Here is a 15,074-nt window from a genome sequence, read left to right as displayed (position 1 = left end):
GCATGGCTTTCGGTGAACAATGCACTAGTGCTCCTAGGTCTCTCTGTACATTCACACTCCTTGGGGCCCAACCACTCATAGTACAAGTCCTAGGTTAGTTTAACTTTTTAAGACACTTCTCTGAGCACGTATTTATTGAAATCCATTTGCCACATCTTGGTAACTTTCTCCACTATCAACAAATTTTGTGTCATCTTAAACTTATTGATCAAGCCTTCATCATTTACAACCAAATCATTGTATAAAACAATGACTAACAAGGGACCCAATATTAATCACTGTGGCACACTAGTCACCGAGAAACAACCTTCAATCACAAATCCCTCTGCTTGCTACCACTGGGCTAATTTTGAATCTTTCTAACCAGCTCACCTGGATTCTATGGGACTTAACCTTCCAGACCTTATGAAAGCCTTTGCTACATTCCAGATGGATAAGCCACTGCCCTGTGCTCACCCTTTTCATTATCTCTCCAAAAAACTCCAGAAGATTGTTTAATTATGATTTTCAATGTAGAAAGCTATGCTGAATCCTCCTGATCGTACTTTGTCTTTGCAAATGCTGGTAAACCCTTTCTCTCAGAATTCCCTCCAGTACCTTCCATGCTTCTGATGTCATACTGATCAGCCTATAGATACCTGTCTTGTCCTTGCTACCTTACTTTAAAAATATAGAAGAATATTAGCCACCTTCCAGTCTTTGTGAACTTCACCATGGCTAACAATGAAGTAAATATCTCTACAGGTATTTGAAGTTTTCCTCTCTGGCTTCCTACACAGTCCAAGGTTGCAAATACCTCCACCCTGGTAATATGAATGTCCTCCAAAATACGTTTGTATTTTCACTCGTTTCTCTTATCTCTTGAGCAACCATTATTTTCTCTTCTGTAAACAGAGAAGAAATATTTATTAAAAAGCCCACCTATCTCTTGCGGCCTGAGAGGTAGGTGACCTTGCTGATTTCCAAGGGACCAACTCTCTCTCTGACCACCCTTTTTCTCTTAATGCAGTTATAACACTTCTTGAAAATTTTCTTAAGCCTACCTGTCAGATCCATTCATAATTTCTCTTTGCCCTCCTGATTTTGTCCTTAAACTTTTTATAGAACCATAGAACACTACAGCACAGAAAACAGGCCTTTCGGCCCTTCTAGTCTGTGCCGAAACTTTATTCTGCTAGTCCGATTGACCTGCACCCAGTCCATAACCCTCCAGCCCTCTCCCATCCATGTATCTTTCCTATTCTTAAAACTTAAGAGTGGGCCTGCATTTACCACATCAGATGGCAGCTCGTTCCACACTCCCACCACTGAGTGAAGAAGTTCCCCCTAAACCTTTCCCCTTTCAGCCTAAAGCCATGTCCTCTTTGTATTTATCTCTCCTAATCTAAGTTGAAAGAGCCTACTTGCATTTACTCTGTATATACCCCTCATAATTTTGTAAACCTCTATTAAATCCTTCCTCATTCTTCTACGCTCTAAAGAATAAAGCCCTAACCTGTTCAATCTTTCCCTGTAACTCAACTCTTGAAGACCCAGCAATATCCTAGTAAATCTTCTCTGCACTCTTTTCAATTTTACTGATAACCTTCCTATAGTTAGGTGACCAGAACTGCGCACAATACTCCAAATTTGGCCTCACCAATATCTTATACAACCTCACCATAACATCCCAACTCCTATACTCAGTACTTGGATTTATGAATGCCAGGATGCCAAAAGCCTTCTTTACAATTCTGTCTATCTGTGACATCACTTTCGGGTAATAATGTATCTGAACTCCCAGATCCCTTTGTTCCTCTGCACTCCTCACTGCCCTACCATTTACTGTGTAAGTCTTACCTTGATTTGTCCTTCCAATAGCAACAGCTCACACTTGTCTGCATTAAATTCCATCTGCCATTTTCTGACCCATTTTTCCAGATCCCTCTGCAAGCTCTGAAAGCCTTCCTCGTTGTCCACAACGCCTCCAATCTTAGTGTCATCAGCAAACTTGCTGATCCAATTTACCACATTATCATCTAGATCATTGATATGGACAACAAGCAATAATGGTCCCAGCACAGACCCCTGAGGCATACCACTAGTCACAGGCCTCCAGTCTGAGAAGCAATTATCCACTACCACTCCCTGTCTTCTCCCACACAGCCAATTTTGAATCCAGTTTACAACCTCTCCATGGATACCTAGTGTCTGAACCTTCTGAACTAACCTCCCATGTGGGATCTTGTCAGATGCCTTACTAAAATCCATGTAAACAACTTCCACAGCGTTTCCTTCATCTACTTTCTTGGTAACCTCCTCGAAAAGCTCTACAAGATGCGTTAAACACGATCTACCACGTACAAAGCCATGCTGACTATCCTTAATGAACCCTTGGCTGTCCAAATACTTGTATATCTGATCTCTCAGAACACCTTCCAATAATTTACCTACTACTGATGTCAGGCTCACTGGCCTGTAATTACCTGGTTTACTTTTGGAGCCTTTTTTAAACAACGGGAGCTACCCTCCAATCCTCTGGCACCGCACCCGTGGCTAAGGACATTTTAAATATTTCTGCCAGGGCCCTTGCAATTTCTACACTAGTCTCTCTCAAGGTCTGAAGAAATATCATGTCAGGCCTGGGGGATTTATCTACCTTGATGACTATACTCTATATATAGTCATCAAGGGATTCGCTCAAAACACACAAAATGCTGGAGGAACTCAGCAGGCCAGGCAGCATCTATGGAAAAAAGTACAGTTGACGTTTCGGGCTGAAGCACATAGGCAGGACAGGTTTTGGCCCAAAACGTTGACTGTACTTTTTTCTGTAGATGCTGCCTGGCCTGCCGAGTTCCTCCAACATTTTGTGTGTAGCTTGGATTTCCAGCATCTGCAGATTTTTTTTTCTTGTAAGGGATTGACTCATTCTAACTTCTTTCGTTCTCTAGACCAGAACCCTAGGAGTCAAGTCAAGTCACTTTTTATTGTCATTTCGAACATAACTGCTGGTGCAGTACACAGTAAAAACAAGACAGTGTTTTTCAGGATCATGATACTACATGAAACAATACAAAAACTACACTGAAACTACGTAAAACAATACAAAGACTACACTAGACTACAGACCTACCCAGGACTGCATAAAGTGCACAAAACAGTGCAGGCATTACAATAAATAATAAACAAGACAATAGGTACAGTAGAGGGCATTAAGTTGGTGTCAGTCCAGACTCTGGGTATTGAGGAGTCTGATGGCTTGGGGGAAGAAACTGTTAAATAGTCTGGTCGTGAGAGCCAGAATGCTTCAGTGCCTTTTCCCAGATGGCATGAGGGGTGCATGGGGTCCTTCATAATGCTGTTTGCTTTGCGGATGCAGCGTCTGGTGTAAATGTCTGTAATGGTGGGAAGAGAGAACCTGATGATCTTCTCAGCTGACCTCACTATCTGCTGCAGGATATTGTGATCTGAGATGGTGCAATTCCTGAACCAGGCAGTGATGTAGCTGCTCAGGATGCTCTGTAGAATGTGGTGAGGGTGGGGGGTGGGAGATGGACTTTCCTTAGCCTTTGCAGAAAGAAGAGATGCTGCTGGGCTTTCTTTGCTATGGAGCTGGTGTTGAGGGACCAGGTGAGATTCGCCACCAGGAAATTTGGTGCTCTTAATGACCTCTACCGAAGAGCCATTGATATTCAGCGGAGAGTGGTCGCTTCGTGCCCTCCTGAAGTCAACAACCATCTTTTTTGTTTTGTTCACATTCAGAGACAGGTTGTTGGCTCTGCACCAGTCCGTTAGCCGCTGCACCTCCTCTCTGTATGCTGACCCGTCGTTCTTGCTGATGAGACCCACCACAGTCGTGTCATTGGCAAACTTGGTGATGTGGTTTGAGCTGTGTGCAGCACAGTCATGGGTCAGCAGAGTGAACAGCATGGGACTAAGCAGACAGCCCTGGGGGGCCCCTGTGCTCAGTGTGATGGTGTGGGAGATGCTGCTTCTGATCTGGACTGACTGAGGTCTTCCAGTCAGGAAGTCTACGATCCAGTTGCAGAGGGAGGTGTTCAGGCCCAGTAGGCTCAGCTTTCCAATCAGTTTCTGAGGAATGATTGTATTGAATGCTGAACTGAGGTCTGTGAACAGCATTTGAATGTGCGTGCTTTTTTTTGTCCAGGTGGGTTAGGGCCAGGTGGAGGGTGATGGCAATGGCGTCGTCTGTTGAATGGTTGGGACGGTACGCAAACTGCAGGGGGCCCAGTGAGGGGGGTGGCAGGGTCTTGATGTGCCTCATGATGAGCCTCTCAACAGTTCATGATGATGGATGTGAGTGCAACTGGACGGTAGTCATTGGGGCAAGATGGCTCATCAGCCAGGGTTCCCTAAACCTGCTAGGTTTTCCCTTCTGCCCCTGGACTCTTTAAGTGAGCCAGTTTTAATGGAAAGGACCAAATGACAACTGGGAGGTTCGTAAGAGAGTACAATCAACCTCTGCTAGATCCTGTCTAGTTCCTCCAAAATTACCCCTGCTACAGTATAAGAGCCAAATTTGTAGACTTTCCATCAGTATCTAAAAACTAATGGAATTATGGTTACTAGAGCCCAAGAACTCCCTGACTGTCACTTCAGTTAGTGCCCTACCTTGTTCTCAAAGAGGAGGTCCGATATTACACCATCCAAGGAAGGCATTCTATGTACTGACTCAGAAAACGTTCATGGACAAATTTATCTTACTTTTGTCACAGATGTCTACAAATTTATGCAATGCTTTATATTCATACAAAGGAAGTTGACATGGCTAATATGGTCTGTATTTGTTATCTATCTTCAACTGAAGGAGATATTGAATTACTGCAGGCAAGTAGAGAAGGTATTTTGCAGGGGATTGTTGATTAAGTACCTACACCCACAATGAAAAAAAGAATGGATAGAATTTTAATAGTGACAAGTTTAAAACCAATGACTTGCCCTATCGATAGACTTTAAACAGGGCATGTTCATATAAAGTTGTAGGCAGTTTTATTGAAACTGCAATAATTTTTCAAGATCTTGTTGCTAACATTGCTTCTATTTAATGCTTATGTGACTGTTCAATATTTCTCGTCAGGCTACAGAAATGTTGGTTCACAATGCTCAAAATCTGATGCAATCTGTTAAGGAAACTGTACGAGAAGCAGAGGCTGCATCCATCAAGATCAGAACAGATGCAGGATTCACACTCCGTTGGGTTCGGAAAACTCCATGGTATCAATAAATAAACAAGTTTGCCTGGCCTTGTTCATTTTGAAAAGAGGGAAAGAAAAATGGCCTTTGAGAAAGTAAATTGCTTTACATCAGTGCACTGGGAGAGTAAAGTGAAACAGAGTGGTATTGTGGTTTTAGTATTGACGTAATGTATCTTATCACATCATTCAATAATACATAATCTTTGTTAATTATTAACTATATGTCTTGCATGTATGACACTATTAGAATTATGAAAATGTCTAGCATTGTTTTTACACTTATGCTTTACAGCTTTCCATTAAACCACTGAAAATGTGTATTTTTTCCAATATTTGTTACCAATTTTCCCTGCTGGTCTATAAATCATATTTTGCATGATATAGAAATAAGTGAAAGTTTCTCCATCTCCTGCCTTTCATATGTTAAGCACTGGTGGAGTCTCAAATGATGAAAGTATGATCAGCCATAAATCAGTAAAATGCTATAATTGATTTATTTTACTTAAATTGATATATAACTTATTTCAGAGTCAACTTGTATAATTTGCCCAGCAGTCATATGTTCGATCTATCTTCACTCTAAAGTTTGATTCAACACTTCAGTGTACTTGCTCTGGGTAGGCTTGGATTACATTTGCAGAGTTGTGGAGGATGTGCTAGACTAATTATAATATTTGTACAGGTCCTGTTCTTAGTACTTTCATATCTGAACATTAACAGTTGTCAAGCCAAAGACTGTGCATGGTAGATTTCTTTATGGAAGGCATTGTTTTGAGACAAGTGAACTATTAATCTCAGAGTATTGAATAAAATGTCAAAATCATTTCATCTTGCTATTGGGAATTGAAGAACAGTTTGTTAAATGTAAACACAATTGTGCTTTGAGTCATGGTACCTACTATGCCTAGAAGAATTACTGTTAGAATTAGAAAACACACAACTGTAATGTGGGACTTCATCACAAACATTTGCATACAGTACTTTAACTGGAAATTATATTATTTTGAGAACAGTTAAATTCTGGACTAAATACATTGCGGGATTTGTTTTTGCTGGAACTGTTTCATCAGTCATTGCGGAAGTCAGAATTTTCCCGGTACTGTTTAATGTTGGTAAATGCAGACAAAATGCTTCACAAAATTGTGATATTGCTCAAATTCTTGCAAAGTTGAGAAGGTGATAAGCCCTTGTAAGATAATTAAGACCTGGTGGATAATGTTCTTGAAACTAAATCCTTTCTTGAACTTTATTATTAGGTACAAGAAATTGACAGTCTAGATATTTTAATCCAAAACATTTATGTACAATTGGTTCACAATATATTAATATGTTTAAAGGGATTGGAACAGGTTTTGAAAATTTATCATTGTATATAGTAAAATACTCAGTTTTTGACTTCTCACAGTTGTAAAAATGAGTATTTTTATCCATACTGCTAGTTTTAATACAACAATTTTCAGCACATTTAAAATTGCCAAGTTATTTCTAATGTGTGTCGGTAACTTTCAGTATTCACGTACAAATACAGCAGTTTGTTGAAATTTGTACATTTCCCATATAGACAGTTTGTTCTGAGGGGAATAATGTATATTAAAGTTTAAAATTTAATTCAGAATTATTGGGGTAAGAAGATCACAGATAATTTAAAGAAATATTATTGATGTTTAGCCTTGCTTTCTTGTATATTTGTGCTCACTTATCTTTATTAAGACTGTTCAGTTACTTCCATAATTGTCTTATCATGCACCAGTTCAAGTTATGGCCTTAAATTTCCATACACTTCCTTAAAAATAGATTGCAAAAGGGATGAGAAGTGCAACGTGTTCCTTTGGCTTCAATTCTGAAAGGGCCAATGTACGTTTTCCTGCAAGAGTAGGTCTTGACAGGAGGCCAAATCTACGCAAAGAATGCAAATTATTTCATTAGAATCCTGAGTATTCATTTTGCAAAATGCACAATAATTATTTAGGTTTGAAAACAATATCCACTTGTTTTTGCTGAAAGTTGCACAATCTTGGCTTCCTTTCACAGCAGATATTAATGCATGAAATTATAGCAACAGTTGTAAATATGCAGATTTTTATCAAGCATTCTTGAAATTGTACTCTTTCTTTCCTGGAATGTTTATTCTGTAATTTGGGTTATCCATGTGTAATTTTACAGTAATTTCCATCAAATCTACCATTAATCTTTATGTACAATTTAATGAATGTACATGTCACACAAGGAACAACATGACCCTAAACGCGGGATTTAGTTAGAGCTTGCATTATGCTCAGGTACCCAATTCATGGTTGAGTTGGGTTATATGATATAATAAATTTTTTGAATATGGTCATGTAGATAGAACATGTTTTCCTTCACAAATTGCAATTTCTGCTTGGTGGACCTTGATACTGATTTCATAATCATATGACAAAGAATTGTGCAACAAAAAATATTCAATCATTTTAACAGTGTCAAATTAATCACCTCTTGTATCAGAAATATCAGACTACTTTGGCTGGGAATATAATGCTTAATCTAATTTTAATTCTCTTCAGTCACTTTGGTTTGAACAACACAGTGAAACATTGGCTTTAGCAGGATTTGTAACTTGTTAAAGTTTACTTATTTGCTACATTAAGTGCCTGCAGTTTTAAAATAAAGTATTTTTAACATTTTATTCTTTGTCTGCTTCCTTTAATTAAATATAAATTTGTGAGCTCAGATAAATGTAAAGTTGTAGAGAGTAGCCAATGTTGTTGCTTTGTTCAAGAAAGGAAAATGAGATAATCCACTAGATTATAGGATGACAAATCTCACATCATTGAAACTGGTGTAGGGGGCAAGGTTTCAGATTTCTAGATCATTGGGTCATCTTCTGGGGCAGGTGGGACCTGTACAAGAGAGACGGGTTACACCTGAACTACAAGGGGACCAAAATACTTGCAGGGAGGTTTGCTAGTGTTATTGGGGAGGGTTTAAACTAGATTTGCAGGGGGATGGGAACCAGAGTAGATAGTGGAACGGGGTAAAAATAAATGATGTTAGTAGTTCATGCAAAGTCACAAATAGTAAGGTTGTGTGTGGTGGTAATATTCTTATGAGGTGTGTATATTTCAATGCGATGAGTATTGTGAGAAAGGCAGACGAGCTGAGGGCCTGGATTGACACATGGGATTATGACATCACAGCCATTACTGAAACTTGGCTACAGGAGGGGCAGGACTGGCAGCTCAATGTTCCAGGGTTCCAATGTTTCAGATGTGATAAAGGCAGAGGGATGAAGGGTGGGGGGGATGGCTTTGCTAGTCAGGGAAAATATTACAGCAGTGCTTCGGCAGGACAGATTGAAGGGCTTGTCTACTGAGGCCATATGGGTGGAGCTGAGAAACAGGAAAAGTATGACCACATTAATAGGGCTGTATTATAGACCACCCAATAGTCAGTGAGAGTTGGAGGAGCAAATCTGCAGAGAGATAACAGATAACATTTCCCTGAGAACGTCTGTTCCCAATTTATGCTTCCAAGTTCCTGCCTGATAGCCTCATATTTCTCCTTACTCCAATTAAATGCTTTCCTAACTTGTCTGTTCCTATCCCTCTCCAATGCTATTTCTTTTGCCTCCCTCCCGGTCCTTTCTGAAACATCTAAAGCCTGGCACTCGAAGTAACCATTCCTGCCCCTGAACCATCCAAGCCTCTGTAATGGTCACATCATAGCTCCAAGTACTGATCCATGCTCTAAGCTAATCCGTTTTGTTCATAATACTCCTTGCATTACAATAGGTCTGAGCGCGTCTCTTCTCTACCAACTGCCTATCCTCCCTCTCGCACTGTCTCCAAGCTTTCTCTATATGTGAGCCAACCAACCGCCTTTTCCTTTGTCTCTTTAGTTTGGTTCCCACCCCCCCCAGCAATCCTCGTTTAAAGTCTCCCCAATAGCCTTAGCAGACCTCCCTGCCAGGATATTGGTCCTCCAGGATTCAAATGCAACATGTCCTCCAGCCCCAAAGGAGATCCCAATGATCCAGAAATCTGAATCCCTGTCCCCTGCTCCAATCCCTCAGCCACCTCACTCTATTCCTAAACTCACTGTCACGTGGCACAGGCGGTAATCCCGAAACGACTACCTTTGTAGTCCTGCTTCTCAACTTCCTTCCTAATTCCCTGTAATCTGCTTTCAGGACCTCCTCCCTTTTCCTGCCTATGTCACTGGTACCAGTATGTACCACAACCTCAGGCTGTTATCCTTCCCACTTCAGGATATTGTGGATGTGATCAGAAACATCCTGGACCCTGGCACCTGGGAGGCAAACTACCATCCGTGCTTCTTTCCTGAATCCATAGAATGGCCTGAATAGGAAATCAAGTATTGCACAAGGTATCTTGTTTACCCCATCCTTGAATGAATGTCTTTAGAATCGTGAGTGACCATAAGATAATATCAGCAGAATTGGATCATTTGGCCTATCAAGTTTACTCTGCCATTCTATTATGGCTGATTTATTATCCCTCTCAACACCATTCCACTGCCTTCTCCCCGTAAGCTGTAAACCCTTTACTTATCAAGACCCTATCAACTTCCACTTTAAATACCCGGTGACTTAGCCTCCAGCGGTCTGTGGCAATGAATTGAACAGATTCATCAGCCTCTGGCTAAAAAAATTCCTCCTCATCTCTGTTTTAAATGGATGCCCTTGTATTCTGAGGTTGCATCGTCTGCTCCTAGACTTTTCCACTATAAGGAACATCCTCTCCATGCCCACACTATGTAGGCCTTTCAATATTCGATAGTTTTTAATGAAATACCCCTCAATCTTCTAAGCTCCAGTAAGTAGAAGTCCAGAGCCATCAAATGGTCTTCACATATTAACCCTTTCATTCCTGGAATCATTCTCATAAATGTCCTTTGTTCCCTTGCCAATGCAGGCACATCTTTATTTTCAAACATATAGGGCCTAAAACTGTTCACAATACTCCAAGTACAGTTTGACCAAAGCCTTATTAAACCTTTGCATTACATCAACACACACAAAATGCTGGTGGAACACAGCAGGCCAGGCAACATCTATAGGAAGAGGTACAGTCAACCAGCGCTTTGTCAACTGTACTTCTTCCTATAGATGCTGCCTGGCCTGCTGCATTCCACCAGCATTTTGTATGTGTTGCTTGAATTTCCAGCATCTGCAGATCTCCTCGTGTTTGCATTATGTCGTCTAGTCCTCTAGTCCTCTCAAAATGAATGCCAACATTGCATTTGTCTTCCTTACTACTGACTCAGCCTGCAAGTTAACCTTTAGGGCTGACAACCCCAATAGGTGGACCGCGGGCCAGGTCCAGACCGTGAGAACCAAATGTCTCACATAGCTCCTACTCACACTGTTCCCCTCCATGTACATATGTGAGTCATCGTTTTCTTCAATGAACCCTATCAAGAACCAGGACAGAAACAGACTCTCCAATGCACATCTTGGCCAGTGCCTCAGGATTGCCACAACAGAATACAGGCCCGACATCAGAAGGATTGCCTCATCCTGTCGCTGTCAGATTCGTCTTCTCCAAATAGCCAAAACGATGGAAGTCGTAGAGCCCCCAGCATGAAAAAAAAACAAACTTTGCAAGCCGCAAACCTCTAACCTCTCCCTCATACAAAAACTAACAGATAGCCCACCTAGACACAGCAGCTAAAACATGAAACCTCTAATCTCCCCCACCAACCTCTCATGCAAAAATACTCAGTAACAAAATCAATGAACACCCAACCCTTCGCTCACCCAAAAAAAATAACATCACCCACCCACCAATCAGCAATAAGAAAGAAAACACAGAAAAACTGAAGACCAATATAAACTGCAGTCCACACTGATAATCACACGTCTCAGAATTTCGAAAACATCCTCCATCGGTATCAAGAGCCAACAGCTCGAACTCAGTCCTTCCATGGGGCCTTCATCCACAAAGACATGGCCTCCCATAGGGAGGCCTCTAGTCTGATACTTTAAATCTGCCAGTTTGCCCATTCTCCTAATCTGTCCAAGTCTTTATGCAGATTCACTGCTTCCTTAACACAGCCTACCCCTCCAGCCATCTGTGTATCGTTCGCAAGCTTGACTACAAAGTCATAACTGTTCCAACATCAAACCCTTTGGAACACCACAGTCAAAGTTCAAAGTGAATTTATTATCAAACTACATATATGTCACCATACACAACCCTGAGATTCGCTTTCTTGCAGGCACACTCAATAAACTGAATAACCAAAATAGAATCAATAATACACTGCACCAATGGGGCGGAAAACCAGCCTGCAAAAGACAAACTGTACAAATACAAAAACAGGAAATAATAATAAATAAATAGGCAAAAATATCAAGAACATGAGAGTTAAGAGCCCTTGAAAGTGAGTCTATATGTTATGGGAACAGTTCAGTGTTGGGGTGAGTGAAGTTATCTCCTCTAGTTGAGGGATAATAAATGTTCCTGAACTTGTTGGTTTAAATCCTGTGGTGGTGTGTTGTGGTGGCAGCCAACCAGAAAAGGTTTATTTCTACTCTTCCCTACATTATATTTCATCTGTCACATCTTTGTCCTGCAGACTTCATGCTTCCCCAACATTACCTGCACCTCTGCTTACTTTTATATTCCCCACAAACTTGATTACAAATACACCAATTCCATCATCCAAATCATTGGCATTTACGTGAAAGAAGCATTCCCAATACAGACTCCTGTGGAACACCACTGGTCACTGGCAACCAAACAATAAAAGACCCATTATCCACATACTCTGCCTCCTGCCAGTCAGGTAATCTTTTATCCATGCTAGCTAGTATCTGTCCTGCAATAACATGGGCTCTCAACTTATTTAGCAGCCTCGTGCAGCTCCTTCTCAAAGGCCTTCTGAAATTCTAAGTAAATAATATCCACTGACTCTCCTTTATCTGTACTGCTTGTTATTTACTCAAATAATTCCAACAGGCAAGACTTCCCCTTAGGGAAACCAAGCTGTCCTTGGCCTATTTTATCACGTGCCTCTGAGCAGCTTGAAGTCTCACCCTTAATAATGGGCTCCAACATTGAAGTCAGTCTAATTGGCCTATAATTTCCCGTCTTTTGCCTCCCTCCCTTTGAGTAGGTTAAGAGATTGACCATAAGACATAGGAGCAGAAGTAGGCCATTAGGACCATCGAGTCTATTCCATCATTCAGTCATGGGGTTGATCCAATTCTTCCATTCATCCCCACTCCCCCACCTTCACCTCATACCCTTTGATGCCCTGGCTAGTCAAGAACCTATCTCTGCCTTAAATACACCCAATGACTTGGCCTCCACAGCCACGCGTGGCAACAAATTCCACAGATTTACCATCCTTTGACTAAAGTAATTTCTTCGTATCTCAGTTCTAAATGGAGGTCCTTCAATCCTGAAGCCATGCCCTCTTGTCCTAGAATCCCCTACCATTGGAAATAACTTTGCCATATTAAAATTGTTCAGGCCTTTTAACATTTGAAATGTTTCTATGAGATCCCCCCCTCATTCTCCTGAACTCCAGGGAATACAGCCCAAGAGCTGCCAGACGTTCCTCAGACAGTAACCTTTTCATTCCTGAAATCATTCTTGTGAATCTTCTCTGAACCCTCTCCAATGTCAGTATATCCTTTCTAAAATAAGGGGCCCAAAACTGCACACAATACTCAAAGTGTGGTCTCACAAGTGCCTGATGGAGCCTCAATATCACATCCTTGCTCTTATATTCTATACCTCTAGAAATGAATGCCAACATTGCATTCAGCTTCTTCACAACCGACTCAACCCGGAGGTTAACTTTTAAGGCTGATTTATACTTGTGCATCACATCTATGCTGTAGGTGTTGCATACCCTACGCTGTACCCTACACAGTAGGGTGACATGCACTTCACCAGAAAAGTTACTCACACGTCATGGCAACGCAGACCGCAACCACTGTGATTGGTCTGCTTTGTAGCATTGCATTTCCTCTTACGCATTTCCCGTTGCTTCTTCTCTGCCATGTTTGTAGGCTGTGCATACACCGATACGAAATAGATCATCCCTAATCATCAAATCTACCTGCCGACATGCGAAAATGTTTGAAATGCATTTCCTCGTCCATGTCTCTCACAAAGAAACTCAACACAGTGGCATAGAAACCCCAACACCAACTAGCATTTTGGCGCACAGCAACGCATGCTCGCTACGGCGTAGAGCAACGCAGAAGTGAAAATCAGGGCTATGCATTGGCAGCGGCGTAGCCCTTACGCTCAAGTATAAATCGGCCTTTAGGGTATCTTGTACAAGAACTCCCAAATCTCTTTGTATCTCTACATTTTGAATTCTCTCCCCATCTAAATAGTAGTCTGCCCATTTATTTCTTCCACCAAACTGCAAGACCATACACTTTCCAACATTGTATTTCATTTATCACTTCTTTGCCTAGTCCCCTAAACTATCTAAGTCTCTTCGCAGGCTCTCTGTTTCCTCAACACTACCCGCTTCTCCACCTAACTTTGTATGATCGGCAAATTTAGCCACAAATCCAATAATACTATAGTCCAAATCACTGACATCGTAAAAAGCAGCGATCCTAACACCGACCCCTCTAGAACTCCACTGGTAACCAGCAGCCAGCCAGAACAGGATCCCTTTATTCCCACTCTGTTTTCTGCCAACCAGCCAAAGCTCCACCCATGCTAGTAACTTCCCCGTAATTCCACGGGCTCTTATCTTGCAAAGCAGCCTCATGTGCAGCACCTTGTCAAAGGCCTTCTGAAAATCCAAGTACACCACGTCTACTGCATCTCCTTTGTCTACCCTGCTCGCAACTTCCTTGAAGAATTGCAGTAGGTTTATCAGACAGGATTTTCCTTTCAGAAAACAATGCTGGCTTTGGCCTATCTTGTCATGTGCCTCCAGGTACTCCGTAATCTCATCCCTAACAATCGATTCCAACAACTTCCCAACCACTGATGTCTGGCTAATAGGTCTATAGTTTCCTTTCTGCTGCCTCCCACCCTTCTTAAATAGCAGAGTAATATTTGCAAATTTCCACTCATCCGGTATAAGTGTCCAGTATAGTGCAGATGTCTTCTACTATGAAGACTGATGCAAAATATGCATTCAGTTCCTCCGCCATCTCTGTATCTCTCATTACAATATCTCCAGTGTCATTTTCTATTGGTCCTACATCTACCCTCAATTCTCTTTTACCCTCTATATACTTAAAAAAGCTTTATCTTCTTTGATATTAGTCGCCAGCTTAATTTCATATCCATCTTTTCCTTCCTAATGACCTTCTTGGTTTCCTTCTGCAAGTTTTTAAAAAGCTTCCCATTCCTCTATCTTCCCACTAGCTCTAGCTTCCTTGTATGCTCTCTCTTGTTTTTACTTTGGCTCTGCCTTCACTTGTCAGCCACGGTAGTGTCCTTCTTCCCTTTGAAAATTGTTTGTTATTTGGAATATATGTCTTGTACTTCCCTCATTTTTCGCAGAAAGTCCAGCCATTGCTGCTCTGCTGACCTTCCTGCAAATGCCCATTTCCGGTCAACTTCAGCCAGTTCCCCTCTCATGCCATTGTAATTTCCTGTATTTGACTGAAATACCAACACATTGGATTTTATTTTTTCCCTCTCAAATTTCAACATGAACTTGATCATATTGTGATCGCTGGTTCCTAAGGGTTCCTTAACCTTAAGTTCTCTTATCACCTCTGGATCATTGCACAACACCCAATCCAGCACAGCCAATCTCCTTGTGGGTTCAACAACAAGCTGTTCTAAAAAGCCATCCCTTAGACATTCTACAAATTCTCTCTCTTGAGGTCCAGTACTGGCATGGTTGTCCCAATCCACTTTCATGTTAAATTCCCCAACGATT

The 15,074-nt window shown here is 41.3% G+C and overlaps 1 protein-coding gene across 2 annotated transcripts in view; it reads left to right on the top strand.

The window, feature by feature from the left end:
* LOC140714433 (vinculin) overlaps positions 1-7,861 on the top strand; it is a 306,627-nt gene extending 298,766 nt beyond the window's left edge. For both annotated transcript variants that reach the window (XM_073025728.1, XM_073025729.1), the window contains one exon: positions 5,081-7,861. In XM_073025728.1, coding sequence (XP_072881829.1) covers positions 5,081-5,227 — 147 coding nt within the window. In that variant the 3' untranslated portion in view covers positions 5,228-7,861. The remainder of the gene's footprint in view (positions 1-5,080) is intronic.
* The last annotated feature ends 7,213 nt before the right edge of the window (positions 7,862-15,074 follow it).

Source organism: Hemitrygon akajei, chromosome 21, assembly GCF_048418815.1.
Source record: "Hemitrygon akajei chromosome 21, sHemAka1.3, whole genome shotgun sequence".
NCBI classification, from domain to species: domain Eukaryota; kingdom Metazoa; phylum Chordata; class Chondrichthyes; order Myliobatiformes; family Dasyatidae; genus Hemitrygon; species Hemitrygon akajei.
This window is presented reverse-complemented; position numbering and strand designations above follow the sequence as displayed.